At 41.2% G+C, this 19,687-nt stretch overlaps 1 protein-coding gene across 1 annotated transcript in view; it reads right to left on the reverse strand.

The window, feature by feature from the left end:
- Positions 1–215: 215 nt before the first annotated feature.
- Positions 216–19,687, reverse strand: part of LOC150090032 (uncharacterized) — a 329,054-nt gene continuing 309,582 nt past the window's right edge. Inside the window, exons 22-23 of the mRNA XM_090368942.1 lie at positions 7,129–7,201; positions 216–349 (exon numbers count right to left, since the gene is read on the reverse strand). Coding sequence (XP_090225068.1) covers positions 275–349; positions 7,129–7,201 — 148 coding nt within the window. The 3' untranslated portion in view covers positions 216–274. The remainder of the gene's footprint in view (positions 350–7,128; positions 7,202–19,687) is intronic.

Below are 19,687 nucleotides of genomic sequence, written 5' to 3' on the forward strand. Positions count from 1 at the left end.
GATGTGGTCACTTCTGTCTTAATATAGGTTTTCCCTGTATAGAAACATTATGTCCAATTTTAGATCATGAGCCAAAAACATAAAATCTTTATTTTTAATATAAACAATGATATATAATTTTTACAGTATACTAGTTTTAATTCATATTTTTCAAATAATAACAGTTGTATATATTAACAGTCGTTATTGACAATAGGCCATATTTACAATGAATATTTATGTAGTTCGCTTTAATACTAAAAATTTAGAAAATGTTTATTACACTAACTATCCATTAACCATTTTTACCCCACCAACTGGGCATAAATATCTTTTTTCTGGATGATGTAGATCTCTTGCCTTTTTGAACCTGAAATTAAAAAAATGTTTAGGAAAGTAAAATTTAAACTACCTGTATAAGTACATGTGAGCAACTCTAATTTAATTTGTTTCTTGGACAATAATATCACAAGCAGCCTACAAAAAATGACATTCATAATGGGGAAGGTTATTTAAAGAATTTTTTAACCACAATAAGATATCATGATAGTTATTTTTAACACCTAACACAGGTAAAAATATATTTATCAAACTGATTTACTATTATTATTGGAAAAAAATGATTCACGGAAGCAAGCTTATGTAGCATTAGCATCATTGTTCCCTCCCCCCCAAAAAAAAAAACAGTCACCCATTAGATACACACTTTCCCAAATAACAGGGACTTGAGTTCTTGTTAACAACTTAACAGAACTTAAGCCTCTCTTCTGTACACCAATGCTAGGAGTTTAGTAAACAAATTTGATGAATTTGAGGTATTGCTCAAAACATCAAAGGCAGATATTGTTGGGATATCAGAGACGTGGTGTGACACAGATATAAGGGATGCAGAACCGGAATTTGGGGAGTATAACGTCTACAGAAAGGACAGACAGGATAGGAAGGGGGGGAGAGGTTATGCTATTAGTTAAGAAACACATAAAAACCAAGGAAGTGAAGCCAGTCGACATCGCTGGACAGTGCAGTGTTGAGTCAGTTTGGTGTGACATAAGCATTGGGAGATCAAACTTGAGAGTAGGAGTGTGCTATAGGCCTAATGACTCTGATGAGTATAATAAGAAACTGTACAGGGAAATAGAGTGGGCCAGTAAATCAGAGAGTCTTATAATGGGAGATTTTAATTTCCCAGATATTGACTGGAATTTGGGGGCTGGTCACTCACACACTAGCAGGGCTTTTGTGGATTTATTGGATGATTGTTTTCTACATCAGCATGTTCGGGAGGCAACTAGAGGGAGTAATACTCTTGATTTGATTATCAGCAGTGATTCTTCATGCATTAAGAACCTGCAGATAAATGAACCACTAGGTGGCAGTGATCACAGTGTGCTGAAGTGGGATTTACTCAAAGAGGTAACTACCATTAGGGGTAAAGGGAAGGGTTATTGCTTCCGTAAAGGCGACTACGATGGACTGAGACAGTATTTAAATTCTATACAGTGGGACCAACTGATGATGTTACCAACAGCAAATTCAAAATGGGAAGCATTCAAAGAACTTATCTTGGAAGCTACTAGGCTTTACATACCAACTAAGAAATATTGTTCAGGGTTTAGGCCAAAATGGATGTCAGATGAACTAATGAGGCATATGGCAGAGAAGAAAAATGCATGGGATACTTACAAATTAACACATGACACAGAAGCCTATGATAGATACAAGTTGATATGCAACCAAGTTACAAAGGAGGTTAGGCAGGCGAAGGCAGATTACGAGAAATCCTTGGCAAGGGATGCAAAGAAAAACAGCAAAGTGTTCTTTACTTATGTAAACTCTAGAAGGAAGGGGATGAATCAGATTGGTCCACTTGATATTGATGGGTCAACTGTTATGATCCTGCTCAGGTAGCTAACAAACTAAATGAATATTTTGCATCGACATTCACACATGAGGAGTTATTCAGCGAGGGGAATGCCAGAGGTGTATTCAACTCTAGCAGTAAGCTAGAGAATCTTGAAATAACTGTGAGTAAAGTGGAGGAGAAATTGTTGAAGATAAACACAAGAAAGGCACCCGGGGTGGATGGAATCTATCCAGTTATATTAAAGGAGGGAGCAAAGGAAGTAAGCAAACCCCTTAGCCATAATTATGAGAGCTTCCTTGGACTCAGGGGAGGTACCCATAGACTGGAAATGTGCAAATGTGACCCCAATTCACAAAGGAGGATCAAAGGCTGACACAAGTAATTATAGACCTGTGAGCTTAACTTCTGTTCCAGGAAAATTAATGGAGGCACTGGTTAAAGAAGCACTGCAGGATCATTTAGACAAGACTTCAGTTATAGCTCGGACACAGCATGGTTCTGTTAAGGGGAAGTCTTGCCTGACCAATTTGATTGGATACTATGATGCAGTCACGAAAGAACTGGATGCAGGGAATAGCTTTGATATTATATACTTGGATCTTAGAAAGGCTTTTGATACTGTTGCACATGGAAGACTGCTACACAAATTGGAGCAGTGTGACATTGGAGGCAAATTGCTGCTATGGATAAAGGGGTGGTTGAGGGGGAGAAGACAGAGAGTGGTAATCAATGGACACTGCTCATCGTGGACTAATGTTATTAGTGGAGTCCCTCAGGGCTCAGTGTTGGGTCCATTATTGTTTTCTGTATTTATAAATGATATTGATGATGGTATATCAAGCTTAATGTCCAAGTTTGCAGACGATACAAAGGTTGGCAGGGTTGTCAAAGACACTACTGACACTATGCTGCTGCAACAGGATCTGGAAAGGTTGAGCAGATGGGCTGAGAGGTGGCAAATGAAGTTTAACATTGACAAATGTAAAGTACTACACATGGGAAACAGCAACCCCAGAGCAACGTATCAACTCTGTGGTACTACACTGAAAATTGTTGGGAATGAAAGGGACTTGGGGGTGGTTGTGCAGGCGGATATGAAGTTCTCTGAGCAGTGCAGACATGCTGCAAGAGTAGCTCATAGAGTATTGTCAATGATATACAGGAATTTTTCCAGCAGGGATAAGGAGGTGATTATTTCCTTGTATAAGGCAATGGTCAGGCCACACCTAGAGTACTGTATACAGGTCTGGAGGCCTCATTTCAAGAAGGATGTAGAGCTGCTGGAACGAGTACAGAGAAGGGCAACAAGATTAGTGAATGGAACAAAGGGGTGCTCTTACGAAGAAAGGCTTCAGTTTTGCAAATTACAGTGTCTGGAGACTAGGCACCAGCGAGGTGATCTGATAGAGGTGTATAAAGCCTTGAATGGTTTGAGCATGCTTAATGCTGATGGGATTCTTCCTCTTGCTCTGAATAATCACCTGAGAGGGCATAAATTCAAATTGAGGAAAGACAGATGTAGGATAGACGTGCGGAAATTTGCCTTTAGCTAGCGGGTGGTTGGTTGGTGGAACAGACTTCCATCCCTTGTCGTGGAGGTTGATAGCTTAAATAAGTTTAAGGCTCAGCTGGACAGGTATTTCGAATGAACAGAAGGGTGAAGTGGAAGTGGTTATTTTTTATTTATTTATTTTACTTTATTTTTTTTGGCTGATGCTGCATAAGCTTGCTTTCTTGCATCAAATGCCTCTACTAATGCTAATGCTAATGCTAATCTCCTCTTTTGATCTTCTCTGGCTTAAAATCTCTCTACCTCATTCTGTCAAATTCATCTACTGCCTCTATTATTCTCCCAAATCCGCTAATCACTTGGAACTCTTTGACTGCCTTTCTTTGAAATTCAACTTTTTCTCCAGTCCAATTTTCGTAGGAGTGAGGTAAGTTTCCTTAGCGATTTTAATGTTCATAACTCCAGCTGACCCAGATGCTGAAGTTTTTGCAATGAATAATGACCTCACACAGACTGTCATATACCTACCAGAATACCAAGCAATCCTAACCATACATCCTTCAACTCATATGGTACTAAATACTTGTAAAAGAATAAGAGAAGTTTACCTCAATATGATACGTAGAGCACTTCCATGTGATAATCTCCAGAAATTAAAATGAAAACAATTAAAAAATCGAAAACTTACATCACACTAAGAAATAATTAACAATAATTAAAAATCAAATGAACACAATTAAAAATCAATTTAATTCAATTAAAAATTAACAAATTAATTTAACGAAAAAAATTGCAAAACGATTTTCCTTCCTTGTTTTTTTTTATTAAATTAATTTGTTACTTAATTTTTAATTGCATTATATTGATTTTTAATTGTGTTCATTTGATTTTTAATTATTGTTAATTATTTCTTACTGTGATGTAAGATTTTAGATTTTTTAATTGTATTCATTTTAATTTCTGGAGAATAACATTAATTGAAATCTCTTCAGTGGTTTTACAATATTTTGTACTATATCATAAAATATTTTGTACTAAGATCATGTGGATAAAATAACTTTACTTTAAAATTCAATGAAATTATTATATTACACTGGTCAACCCCAAAAATGTTTTTGTCTTGAAAATAGTCAATTCTTCTTAATTTCAGCATGAGAAAAACGAATATAACATTTAAAACTCTTAGTTAGCTCTTGGTTCCACGATATAGCCCCTCTTATGATTTAGGGGAATATTGGTGAATACTAGGAAATTTTGGAGTCGAGAGAATAGATAGGTTGGTAATACTGAAACAGGAACCAATACAGCATGTTTTTTTTTTTTGTTGTATTTGTATTTGTTTTTTTATTTCTGTGTATCATTTACCTTGCAAGTGATGTTATGAGTGATGTTCATTTTTTTTTTTTTTCCCCCAGGTTTGTGGACAAAAATTATTTAAAAAGCCAGGATGCCACGTAAATGTGTCAACGGTGTTGATAATTTTTGTTATGTGTGTGGTGATGTGACATTTTCCACTCAGAAACGCCAACTGACTCCACTTGTGAAGACAGCCTACTACTGTTATTTTGGCTGTAAGGTAGGGGATGAAGACAAACCCTGGGCATCTCATATTTTCTGCAGCACTGTGCTGTAAATCTCTATGGATGGTTGAATAACAAAGGATGTTCAATGCCTTTTGCCATCCCAATGATTTGGAAGGAGTCTTCACAACATGTACGACTGTTATTTCTGCATGGTGCCTCCTCTTCAGCATGGCATGTCAAAAAAAAAAAAAAAAAAGGAAATGGACTGTGAAATACCCCAACATCCCGTCAGTTATCCAACCAGTGGCACACTGGGTGGTCTGCCTGTACCTCACCCTCCAGAAGCGTACACTTTGGAGTCTGATGAAGATGGAGACAGTGCGAGGGATGATGGTCAACCTGGGCCTTCAACATCACAGGATCCTGATTTTGTGCCAGAACTTGAGTCACTCAGTGAGTCACACAGAATCACTCAAGGTAAACTAAGCAATCTAATTTGAGACTTAGATCTATTGAAAGATAAAGCAGAGCTTCTGGGATCAAGGCTCCAACAGTGGAACCTTCTGCAACCAAATGTCAAGGTGTCTATGTACAGGAGCAGGCAGAATGCTTAGACTTAATATTTTAAAAGTGAAAACAACCTTGTTGCCTGCTGTGATGTCAATGGTTTGATGACAGCTTTGAATGTGGAGCACAACCCACTGGAGGCTATTCATAGACTCGCCAAAGCTATGTTTAAAAGCTGTTTTGCTCCACAATGGCAATGCTCTTCCTTCAATTCCTCTAGGCCATGCTGTCCACATGAAGGAAATCCTTGAAACTTAGGTGGTGGAGCCTGCCAGAGTATTTAAATAATCTACTGGGCGCCTGACCCGCCTCCTCGTGGAAAAGTATGGGCAACTGTGGGTCCCAATAGGGGCCCAACGGCTAAATGGTCAGAGAAACAACAGAACATAATGCTACACAACAGACCACTCCCCACAACTTTTTAAATCTCTGGCCTCCACAGATGTCACTCACAAAGAATACAACGTGGAGATGGCGGAAATCGCTGGTGCCATCAGACAACTAACACACTTTACACTTGTCCATATGAAGGAGACATATGAGAATATGAAATTAATTCTGGAAGCAATGAAGTACAAAAATCACCAATGGCAGATCCGTGAAGACCTGAAGGTGATTGTAATACTGCTGGGCATGCAGTTGGGATACACAAAGTACTGCTGTTTCCTGTGTGTGTGGAACAGTTGGGCTAGGTCCTCACACTACAAGAGAAAAGTCTGGCTTCTAAGGGAAAATCTGCACCCCAGGGGAAAAAATATCCAGCACAATCCTCTGGTTGATCGAAGCAAAATTCTTTTGCCCCCTTTACACATCAAACTGGGACTCATGAAGAACTTTGTTAAGGGGATGAACCAGGATAGAGAAGCTTTCAAGTACCTGAGAAGACAATTTCCACTGTTGAGTGATGCTAAGGTTAAGGAAGGAATCTTTCTTGGTCCGCAAAATCATGAACTTTTAAAGGATGAAAACTTTGAGTGAGTCCTTCAGGGTAATGAGAACGCAGCTTGGGAAGCCTTTAAAAGTGTTGTGCATGACTTCCTGGGAAACCAAAGAGCTGGAAACTATGTTGAGATTGTGAACAACCTTCTAGAAAAGTATCATCAATTAGGCTGCAACATGTCACTGAAAATCCACTTTCTTGACTCTCATCTGGACTTCTTCCCTGACAACTGTGATGCAGTGAGTGACGAGTATGGTGAGAAATTCCACCAAAACATTTCAGCAATAGAAAGAAGATATCAGGGTAGGTGGAACGCTTCTATGCTTGGTGACTACTGTTGGACAGTAACAAGAGATGCCCCGGAAGTGGAATACAAGCAAAAAGAAGGTGCTGTCATGAATAGGCCACATTTTTAGAAAGTACTTTCGGGTCCTGTGCAGTTTTCTTGTGTTTTTACATTTTAATTAAAAACAACTGTGATTTATGTTGTATCAAGAAAATGTAAATATGAGATTGTTTTAATATTACTTTTCACTCTGACTTCTACTGAAATTACTATATTCTTAGACAATAGTGAAAGTACTGTATCTCAAAAACTAGAGCTAACAAAAAATTTCTGAAGTCATATTTGTTTTTCTCAACCAAAAATTAGTAAAGTTTGCCAATTTTAAGAAAGAAAACAAATTTAAAGAAATTTTTTGTAAAAGAAACACAAATTTCAAATATAAGTAATTAAAAAACTCACATCATCAGGTTGCATCTCTACTATACAGCCTTTAACAACTCGACCATCACGTCCAACTAAGTCTACCTCTTTCCTGTAAATTAAAGATAGCTAAATTTTTATAAAACATTTAGCCATTTATTCAATAAGATTATTAACATATTCTTAAGTACAATACATTACTGAATAAGGATTGAGTGAATGCATAAAAAATACTAATTTAAGTGTGAATTAATTATATTCAAGCAAAGGGAACTCAGGCACTGTGTATTTCATTTTGTAAAATACACAAGATGTATCATTCTACAGATTAGATTTTTTTGGTAAAGAAGCAGGGTACCATTTCAATGTAAGTACAAAATAATTTCAGAAAATAATGCTACTCTGTCTTATGTTTTTCTGTCTTTACTATCTGAGGACACTAGAAAGGCAGAGCTTGGACTCGTGCTCACTTGAGAAATAATTATGCTATCCATGCCCAACCTAAAGTTACTAATATCATTTTTAATTGAATAACATCATTAAGAAGGCAAATGTGTTATCATTAAAAGTTCAAAGGCACTTTTGTAACCAGTTTCACAGCTATTTGGCTCCATTAAAGCTATCATCAGATAATAGCTTCAATTAGCAACCATAATCACAGTAGGCAGCCTCAATTAACAACCACAGTCACAACAGGTAGCCTCAATTAGTAGCCATGTGTCAAATAGCAAATAACTGTATTGAATCTAAGCAAACAGTCAAGAGGTGTAAAAGTAAAGTGTTTAGGGTCTAACGGCACCAGGAGGTGCCGTTAGACCCTAAACATTTTCCCCCATTTCTGCATTGTGTACTCTGTTTCACAGAATTCTGTTAAGGCCAGAGATTTTTTCAAAAAATATAGGGTATTGTTCTGTTGTGTAATGTCATGGTATGTTGTTTCTCTGACCTTTAGCCATTGGGCCTCTGTTGGGATCCCCAATTGCCCACACTTTGCCATGAGGAGACAGGCTAGGCACCCAGTAAAAGTTTATATTAGTACTCTGACAGGCCCTACCACCTAGTTTTCAAAGATTTTGGTGGCTAGGACCTATTAAAAAAAAAAAAAATGGATTGGCAATAGAAAATTAGAATAAGGTCGAATGATGTTGAAACAAAGGTGAAGCTGAATTTGAACACTACTGAAATTCAGCTGGTTAAATTAGGAGCGTGCACTGTCGGAATAGTTAGAGTGAGGGAGACTGAAGGCTGGGGGGGGAGATAGAAATATGGGGACAATTTGTTATTTGGTTTTTTTTTTTAGGAGCATTAGCAACTAAGGCCATATTGCTCCGGGGATATACGGTGTTCATTCCCTGACCTTTCCGCATCCTCCGTATTTGGTGGTTACGGGCTCGAACCCCAGTCTAATCAAGAAGTGTGTGCTATGCACTGCTGCTCCTGCCCACCTGGCTACGGAGGCGCCATGGGAACAATAAAGAAGGTGATCCCAGAGAGGACAATGGGGACAGTCTCCACCCAGGAAAGGGAATGTGGAGAACTGGGTGAGAGGGCCCAGTTTGGATAGCCAGAGAATGGTAGAACACTGATGAGAGCAGAGAGTCCAGTTCAAAGAATCAAGCTCACGCAGGGTATTCATGGGACATGGTCCCACTCATGGTAAGTAGTTTAGTTTACTAAGTCATGTGCAGTCTCATCATTCCTGGTACAGGGTCCCAACCATGATGATTTGTCACACACAGGTTTGGTGGTATCTAGACATGGGAAGAGTTTGTAGAAGATGTCAAATTCTGACTTCAATGCATGTATGGTGACTGCATCAAAGCTGAGATCCCTGCTTTGAGGGAAGTAGGGTTTCACCATCCAAAGGAGGGTCCTTGAGAGTCCAGAGGGTGGAACTATCTAGTCCGGATCTGTGGTTGAGGAAGAGTTCTTTGTCTGGTGAAGCATTCTCATGCATATTCTGAGGTGTTGTTGTAGTGATGTTCATTTTCCAGGATGTGGAATTCCTGATCCTTGGGAAGGTACTGAATTTCCGTTATAAGAATCTGTTGAGGATATTTATAAAGTGGGCAGTAATACATTAGATGGTTTGAGGATTCCTGGAACCCAGAGTGGATTACCAGGGGCTCACATCTGGTGAGTATGGGCTTGGCAAACCCAGGGTCCTGAGCTGGATATCATCATTCTTTTCTCTCTCTCTCTCTCTCTCTCTCTCTCTCTCTCTCAGGGTAACTCAGGAATTTTTTTTTGGCTGGTGCAGCATAAGCCACAGGCTTCCTTGCACAATATAGCTATTATTAATAATAATAATAACCATAGGTGACCAAAGAAAGGCCATTGTCACGAAGAACCTAATAGCTCCTGCCATCTTGGAAAAAATCAAGCAGGATGTCAGTTATCTGCTACAAAGCCCAAAGAATATGGTCAATATGGATGTTGTTGTTATTTGGTTTTTAGGAGCATTAGTAACAAAGGCTATATTGCTCTGGGAATGTGTGGTGGTCATTTCCTGACCTTTCCATATCCTCCGTATTTGGTGGTCATGGGCTTGAACCCCGGTCTAATCAAGAAGCGTGTGCTACGCACTGCTGCTCCTGCCCACCTGGCTACGGAGGCACAAGTCAATATGGAACCAGAGGAGGAACAGCAAGAAGAAATACAACCCAGAGTAGCTGAAGTGGAAAGAGACGAAGTCATGCTATGCTATCCAGAATAGAAGACAAGTGGAAGAAGGCCCTAACAGAAATCGAAGGAATGGACCCCAGAAGAACCCATGTGATACCTAAGCAGAGGCCAAATAAAATCCTGTGGAGAGTAACAGACCACCTAAATCGGCAAATAATGCCACATTACCTTGACAACAATGGTGCAATGCTGGAGGCTATCCACACAGCCATATACTGTGCTGCCATAGCAGCCACTAGGATTAATGGAAAAGAAATGAGAGACCAGCAGCAGAAGAACCGAAAACAGAAGGAACCGCCAGGTTGGGAAAGAAGACTTCAGCAGAAGATAGAAGAATTAAGAGTCAAGATAGGTCAGTTGACCCAGTACTAACAAGGTAATAGAAGTAAGAAATTGATTGGAAAGGTGAAGAGCATCCTCAAGAGAGACAGCATCCACAGCAAACGAGACCAGAAATATTGGTCCATGAGAATACTTGGACACACACAGAAGCAGAACCTCCTCGCACTCAGCAAGAGACTACACCGATACAAAGAGAGCTCCCAGAAGAAAATAAACAACCAAATTTTCGATGAGGACCAAAGAGCCTTCTACAGGAAACTGGGTGAAGATGAGAAAGCAGAAAACGGACCACCCAAGAAGAAGACGATCAAAGAATTCTGGGGAAAATATCTGGAGCAGTGAAGTAAGACATAACAGCAGAGAAGTCTGGATAGAAGTAGAATGGAAGAAAATGAAGGACATACAAGAGATGAGAGAGTGGGAGATTCGAGAAGAAGTAGTAAAACAGTTGATCAGGAACACCCAGAACTGGCAAACCCTGAGAATTGATAACATCCACAACTACTGGTACAAGAAGCTCACCTGCACACACAAGCACCTAGAAGAGCAGTTCACTCGAATGATAAGGCTCCCGGAGACAATCCCAAAGTTTCTAACTGAAGGAGTCACATATCTGAAGCCTACAGATGAAGATACAAAAAACTGCGGCAAAATACAGGCCAATCACATGCCTCCCAACGATGTACAAGATCCTGACCAGCTGCATAACTAAGAAGATATCAGACCACTTAGAGTCAGAACATAATGGCTGAACAGCAGAAAGGATGCAAGGAGAAATTAACCATAGATGCCACAGTTATGGTGCAAGCCTTCAAGAAGCACCACAACCTATACACGGCCTACATCGATTACTGCAAGGCCTTTGGCTCCGTACCTCATAGCTGGCTAATAGAGACCCTAAAGATCTACAAGGTCAATCCGATAGTGACAAACTTCCTAGGAGCAACAATGGTGAAATGAAGCACCACCATTAAGGTCAAGAACACCACAACCAGGCCAATCCCCATTAGAAGAGGAATCTTTCAGGGAGATGCTCTGAGCCCACTATGGTTTTGTCCACCATGCTCAACGGCAGCAAGTATGGATAGATATAACCTCAAAGAAGGAAGAAAGAACCTGTACACCCTCACCCACCTGATGTACATGGATGACATCAAGCTCTACGTGGCAACTGAGAAGCAACTTCAGCAACTACTCCGGATCACAGATGAATTCAGCAAGGACATCAGGATGGAATTTGGTCTAGAAAAATGCAAGACCCACACACTGCACCAGGGAAAATTAGTTGGCCAAAACAACCAGCTGCTGATTGGTAAAGAGATCAAAGCTATGACAAAAGGAGAGACCTACAAATACCTAGAGATGATGCAGGCTGAGCAGTTAGAACACAAGGAAATCAAGAAGTGACTGACCAAAAAATATCATCAGAGACTCAGAAGCATGCTGAAAGCAAAATTGAATGGAGGGAACACAGTTAGAGCCATAAACACCTATGCATCTCCAGTACTAACATACACATACGGGGTCACAGATTGGACTAACACTGAGCTAGAAGATATCATGCGAAAAACAAGGACAATGATGACCAAGAGCCGCCAACACCACCCGAAGTCAGCAGTGGAGAGAATAACAATACCTCGGAAAGAGGGAGGAAGGGGCCTGATAGAACAACAGAAAACAGTGATAGTTAACCTGAAGGATTACTTCGAGAACAACACAGCACCACTCCACCAGGCCATAAGGAAGATAGATAAGTGGTATACCCCACTCAACCTAAGTGAGGAAATCCCTCCGGCCCAAACGGTACAAGAAACAAAGATAGAAAGATGGGCAAAGAAGCCACTCCATGGCAGACACTACAGTGACCTCCATCAAGATCACATCGATAACATTGCTTCCAATGTATGGCTCACAAGAGGGATGCTCTTCCCCGAGACTGAAGGATTCATGCTGGCCATCCAAGACCAGGTAATCAACACCAGAAACTATACAAAATACACCTCGAAGAAGCCCGGAATGTCAGATTACACATGTCGATGATGCCACCTGACCTCAGAAATGATCCAGCACATCACCGCGGAGTGCGAGGTGATCACCCAGAGTACACTCATAGACAATGACCAGGTAGCCAGGATAATACATCAGAAGCTAGCGAGGAAATACCAGTTGACCAAAGAAAGTGTACCATACTACAAGTACGAACCCCGGGCAGTACTAGAGATCCGAACCCACAAGCTGTACTGGGACCGCGCCATAATAACGGATAATAACGGATAACGCGCCATAATAACTGCACAACAGACCAGACATAACCCCAGGGGCTCACATCTGGTGAGTATGGGCTTGGCACACCCAGGGTCCTAAGCTGGATATCATCATTCTTCTCTTTCTTGGTGATTCCCTTGTACTTCTCTCTCTCTCTCAGGGTAAATTGGAAATTTTTTTTAGCTGGTGTAGCATAAGCCTCAGGCTTCCTTGCACTATATGGTTAGTAATAATAATAACCCTTGTGGACAAGATGGAAAAGGCTACCTACCTGATTGACATACATAGTGGTGCCGAACACTAGCAATGTCCAGAAAACCCATGAGGAAAAAATTAGGAAGTACACGAACCCGAGACTCGAGATCAAGGAGATGTGACATATGCAAGAAGTATCAATCATCTCAATCGTGTCAACCACTGGCATGGTACCAAAGACTCTACATAGCAGCCTAGCAGCAATAGGTCTCCCAGAGAACATCTACAAGGGATTCCAGAAAGTCGCAATCTTGAACACCTGTAGGATAGTCAGAGATTTCCTCAACTGACAGTAACACCAGACATTACAACCACCCTGTGTACTTGGTAGCAGTACCCATCACGGAGTGGAATCCCCAATCAGAGAGAAATAATATAAGAACAACAACAATAATAATAATAATAATAATCAGTTATGTTGAAGGTGGTTAGATTCGCTTAGATAGAGCCTTGGCCAGTCAATAAATAGGTAGTATATAGGCATGGGAAGAACCAGGGAGAACTTGCGGGATAGACTGCTTGTATCTGAGATATAAATTTGGGGGTTATGGCTCCTTTTGTGGATTCCAACCATCACGCCTGCCAGGCTTGGAGCAGGTGGGTGGCAAGTTGTTTCTTCTCTGCCTTATGATTGTTTTGTGGATCAGACATCAAGTCCAGGATAGTTTGCAGTTTAGCCTTGGAGAGTTGATACAACACTGGTCCAGTGGAAGTACACCAGCCAGGACCTGCAGGGCATGCATAGATACAGTTCTACAACCTATTATTATCATTAATAGGATGGATCATTGTATACTTTCAAGTTTATGGCGGTTTACAGCAGTCAATGCCTTGGGGAACCAGACTCTTGAAGCGTAGGTTATGGCAGGAATGAAGATCACTTTGTAAAATAGTGACAGGGTGTGTGCTTCTTCAAGATACTTGATTTGGCTTAGTAGTTTTATAGTTGTGCCTGGATTCTGATTTGCGAGGGGGGTCTGGTTGGAGCAAGCAATCCCTTCAGCAGAATGGAGCAGGTCCTTGCTGGCGAGATGGACAGTTGATTGTGGTTTGCCCAGGCTTGTAGGGTTGTTATGACTCAATTAGCATGGGTTTCCAAGAGCACACTGGAGTCCACCCCCAGCATCAGGATGAGGTCGTCAGCATAGGCCTTCAAGCGAATCCCAAGTCAATATTCAGAAATTCATCAAGCACACAGTTCCAGATCAGAGGCCCTAAGAGCCCTGTGGACAGACTTGGTGAACTTGCCTCGATACTTGACAATAGAGGCTTTTACAATGATCTTTCTGTTGGCAAGGCAACTAGCTGTTAATGCATCTAAAGAGGTTGACTAGTAGTTTGGCTCACCAGAGTCGGCCAAGGCACTCAGCCACCTCTTTTTAGTCTAAAAATTGCTTCTTATTTCATCAGCAAAGTGCTCACTCAACTCTACAACAAAGTACTCAAATTTGCACAGGTGCCTTCAAGCTGGTTATCATACCGAGTCATGGCAGTTCCGAAAAAGCCTCGTGTGAAAAGACCGGCTGACTTCAGGCCAATATCAATTGCCTCTCCCTTCCTGAAATGCCTTGAGAAGTGCATCTATAATGATGTAGCACTCACAATCTTTGCGCATAGGCCAGAACATACCCATTATGCCATGCCAAATAGATCTACTGTAACCTGCCTACAGTCATTATCACAGAAAATACTTTATCTGCAATAAGGCCTCTGAGGTTGGGATTATTCATACTACCAATTTTAAACACACACAACAACCGTTTATGACTGATTGAATAATGAAATAAAATAAAATAAAATGATAGAAAAGACTGTAAAATAATATTTACAAAAAACTTTTAATCATTTACAAAAAACTAAACTATAACAAAAGTAAAATAAGTAAATAAGTTAAAATGCATTAAAATATAAATATAAAAGCGATAAAAAGACGATAAAAAACACTAGAGCTTTCGGAGGTGTCTTCCTCCTTCCTCAGTAATAGTGAGACTTAAATGACACATCCTTAAATACCAGGTTCACGGCACACGTGGATGACCAGGCGCATACTCAGCATTCCTTTCACTTGTACCAGAACCGGAAGTGGTCTGGACATGTGGAAAATTAAAACATTTGTCTCTTGTCAAAACCACTGCCTCAAAAAGGTGGTGAAGCCTAACTCCCCTGTCTCTGTTTATACTATTGTTACCAGAGGATCCAATCCACAGACTTTCCAGCCACTTGCGGTCCCAGAATCTATGCGCCCGGTCAAGGATGACAGCGTTGTCGGGGGAGATCTGGTGTTGTTTTTCCCAATAGTGCTCGGCAATGGCGGATTTATTGAGCTCTGCGGTCCGTATCGCTCGTGAATGTTCTCCCAGACGGTCCTTGAGACGCCGTCCTGTCTCCCCCACGTAACATTCCCCACAATCCGGGCATGTGATCTCATACACGACCCCACTATTAGAATCCCTAGTAATGGGGTCTTTGACCTGTGACACTACTGTGTGCAACCTCCGGCCCGGAAGCTGCACACAGCGTGTCTGAAAGTCGCGAAGCATCCTCGCAATGCGATCTGACAGGCCCGGATAGTAGAGAACATACACTGTGGTAAGCGGTACAGGCGGAACTACCCGATTGGGCTCTTCCTCTCTGTTGTATTCATCAATGACCCTCTGGGGGTAACCGCACCTCATAAGATCCGTCGTGATTTGCCTAATTTCCTTCTCTCCCTCCTCAGGGGTACTGCAATGCGTTCTCACCCTACGCAAAAGTGCTCTGGCCACACTATTTTTATGTTGGACAGTCTGTGCCGTCCTATAATGTGTGTACTGGCCCCTACACATTGGTTTCCTATAAACCTTAGTTCTAAGTCTGGGGCCTTCCCTATATACCATTATGTCCAGAAATGGGAGGGTACCATCTATTTCTACCTCCGAGGTAAATTTTATGAAGGGGGAGAAACCATTGAGAAACGAGACCACATCTTCCTCTCTCCCCTTCTTTACAATAGTAAACATGTCATCAACATATCGTTTCCACTTACGCATAGGGAACTCCAATCTTGCGAAAACCCTATTCTCAAATTCCTCCATAGCCAGATTTGCAACAATGGCGCTGAGTGGAGAACCCATGGCTGTACCGTGAACCTGTTTATACATCACTCCTTGGAAAACCAAGGTTGTACTAGAAAGACATAATTCAACAGCACCACATATATCTTCTATGTTTAGGTGGGATCTAGCACTTAAAGTATTATACTTTTGTAAAGCCAACCTTACACATTCTACCCCATGTGCTATGGGGATACAAGTAAATAATGATATAACATCTAATGACATCATCATCTCATCCTCCCCTATTTCTTGACTCCTTACAAAGTTCACAAATTCCGCACTGTCTCCAATGACCAACGCGGCCCGCCCCACAACCGGGGAAATCAGCTGCGCCAGATATTTTGATAAAGCATACATAGGGCTACCAATGAAGGAAACTATGGGCCGTAATGGAACATTCTCCTTGTGTGTCTTAGGTAACCCATAAAATCTGGGCAGTCGACACCCTGTTGCATGCATGGACCAATACTTGTCCTTTGTAATCTTTTCCATTCTTAGCCAGGAAAGTAGCATCTTATTTACACGCTGTTCTAAGCTAGCCAAGGGGTTTCTGTGAACAATCTTATAAGTACAATTATCACCTAATAAGTCTAACGCTTTCTTGTGGTAATCTTCTTTGTTTAATACCACAGATGATCTGCCTTTATCTGCTGGTAGGATTATAATATCTTCGTCTCGTTTAAGTTCTTCTAGTGCTTTCTTCTGTTTCGGGGTAAGATTTGGAGCAATCGTTTTTGCTTGGCCCAGGATGGCGACAGCTTTAACACGAATTTGATTAGCAATATGTTCAGGTAACTTGCTAATTGCCCTCTCAATACCCATAGATGTTTCGGTAATTGGAGGTTTAGGGGGTAGCAATGCAAACTTAGGTCCAAGAGCCAATAGTCTCTCTTGTTCTTGGGTTAACGATTTGCCACTTAAATTCTGAATAAAATTGGAATGGTCGCTACCCCTAAATACAGTGGACTGCTCCTCTAATAACGTGTGAAACTTCCTAATATGTCTCTGTTTATAAGAATAGGTAATCCTATTCGTCCTCTCCAGAACTAACCTCTTCACACCTATCAGGTGTGAAGAGGTTAGTTCTGGAGAGGACGAATAGGATTACCTATTCTTATAAACAGCTTCACACCTTTCCTGGCTAAGAATGGAAAAGATTACAAAGGACAAGTATTGGTCCATGCATGCAACAGGGTGTCGACTGCCCAGATTTTATGGGTTACCTAAGACACACAAGGAGAATGTTCCATTACGGCCCATAGTTTCCTTCATTGGTAGCCCTACGTATGCTTTATCAAAATATCTGGCGCAGCTGATTTCCCCGGTTGTGGGGCGGGCCGCGTTGGTCATTGGAGACAGTGCGGAATTTGTGAACTTTGTAAGGAGTCAAGAAATAGGGGAGGATGAGATGATGATGTCATTAGATGTTATATCATTATTTACTTGTATCCCCATAGCACATGGGGTAGAATGTGTAAGGTTGGCTTTACAAAAGGATAATACTTTAAGTGCTAGATCCCACCTAAACATAGAAGATATATGTGGTGCTGTTGAATTATGTCTTTCTAGTACAACCTTGGTTTTCCAAGGAGTGATGTATAAACAGGTTCACGGTACAGCCATGGGTTCTCCAATCAGCGCCATTGTTGCAAATCTGGGTATGGAGGAATTTGAGAATAGGGTTTTCGCAAGATTGGAGTTCCCTATGCGTAAGTGGAAACGATATGTTGATGACATGTTTACTATTGTAAAGAAGGGGAGAGAGGAAGATGTGGTCTCGTTTCTCAATGGTTTCTCCCCCTTCATAAAATTTACCTCGGAGGTAGAAATAGATGGTACCCTCCCATTTCTGGACATAATGGTATATAGGGAAGGCCCCAGACTTAGAACTAAGGTTTATAGGAAACCAATGTGTAGGGGCCAGTACACACATTATAGGACGGCACAGACTGTCCAACATAAAAATAGTGTGGCCAGAGCACTTTTGCATAGGGTGAGAACGCATTGCAGTACCCCTGAGGAGGGAGAGAAGGAAATTAGGCAAATCACGACGGATCTTATGAGGTGCGGTTACCCCCAGAGGGTCATTGATGAATACAACAGAGAGGAAGAGCCCAATCGGGTAGTTCCGCCTGTACTGCTTACCACAGTGTATGTTCCCTACTATCCGGGCCTGTCAGATCGCATTGCGAGGATGCTTCACGACTTTCAGACACGCTGTGTGCAGCTTCCGGGCTGGAGGTTGCACACAGTAGTGTCACAGGTCAAAGACCCCATTACTAGGGATTCTAGTAGTGGGGTCGTGTATGAGATCACATGCCCGGATTGTGGGGAATGTTACGTGGGGGAGACAGGACGGCGTCTCAAGGACCGTCTGGGAGAACATTCACGAGCGATACGGACCGCAGAGCTCAATAAATCCGCCATTGCCGAGCACTATTGGGAAAAACAACACCAGATCTCCCCCGACAACGCTGTCATCCTTGACCGGGTGCATAGATTCTGGGACCGCAAGTGGCTGGAAAGTCTGTGGATTGGATCCTCTGGTAACAATAGTATAAACAGAGACAGGGGAGTTAGGCTTCACCCCCTTTTTGAGGCGGTGGTTTTCACAAGAGACAAACGTTTTAATTTTCCACGTGTCCAGACCACTTCCAGTTCTGGTACAAGTGAAAGGAATGCTGAGTATGCGCCTGGTCATCCACGTGTGCCGTGAACCTGGTATTTAAGGATGTGTCATTTAAGTCTCACTATTACTGAGGAAGGAGGAAGACACCTCCGAAAGCTCTAGTGTTTTTTATCGTCTTTTTATCGCTTTTATATTTATATTTTAATGCATTTTAACTTATTTACTTATTTTACTTTTGTTATAGTTTAGTTTTTTGTAAATGATTAAAAGTTTTTTGTAAATATTATTTTACAGTCTTTTCTATCATTTTATTTTATTTTATTTCATTATTCAATCAGTCATAAACGGTTGGTGTGTGTGTTTAAAATTGGCAGAAAATACTTCATGCCTGGAATGACAACGAAGATCTTCACACTATTTTTCTGGACATGAAATCTGCTTTCGACTCAGTCCAAATAACACCCCTTCTTGCCTTACTTGAGAGATTCTATGGGATATTCATAAATATGCTCGAGATCCTCAATAATTTGCTATCTAGGAGAATGCTTCACTTCAAAGGCGATGGCATTACAGTCACTAAAAGCGTCGAAGTAGGGATCCACAAGGTGGTTCTATCTCAGCCTTGCTATTTGCAGCAATATTCGTTCCACTAATGGATCAAATTCCAGCTTTCCTATCATATGCTGATGATATTGTATGCTATTTGCCATGCAAATGCCATGTTGGTGATTCACAAGAAAGACAAACCTCCTCTGAATGTGTAAACAGCTACCTAAATACATTCTGTAAGTATGCTAAATTTTTTGGCCTGTCAGTCAATCCAGAGAAGTCAAACTATCTCATCTTTATGCTAAGTCTGATGACTTCTACTGATACTGCATCTTCTCTACTTCCAGAATTGGCAGGAAATGTTCTGACTACAACAGACAGTGTCAAATTCCTAGGAGTAATCTTTAATGCCAACCTCACCTATAAAAAACAAATCCAAGTTCAGTATTCCAAAGCCCTGAGAGCGTTCTGGGGAATGAAAATTGATCTGTGCAAAACGCACAATAAGCAAATAATCAAGAAATACCTTGCAACTTACTTCTGTAGTGTACTCTACTATGCTGTGGAAGTTTGGTTGGCGGCACCACCCACCAGCCTCAGGAAACTATGGGGCCTCGAATTCTGGGTGCTGAAGTAGGCCAACTTGTGGTCGCACCAGATCTACACAACATCTAAATCTACTCTCTGCTGCGACCTGCAATATACACCCATGGTTCACAGAGCCCATGCGCTAAAAATAAAGTAATTTCTTCATCTGTGCTCAGCTAAGCAGGATCAC

This window comes from Mastigoproctus giganteus, chromosome 2 (genome assembly GCF_048544385.1).
Source record: "Mastigoproctus giganteus isolate SK-2022 chromosome 2, ASM4854438v1, whole genome shotgun sequence".
In the NCBI taxonomy this organism is placed as follows: Eukaryota; Metazoa; Arthropoda; class Arachnida; order Uropygi; family Thelyphonidae; genus Mastigoproctus; species Mastigoproctus giganteus.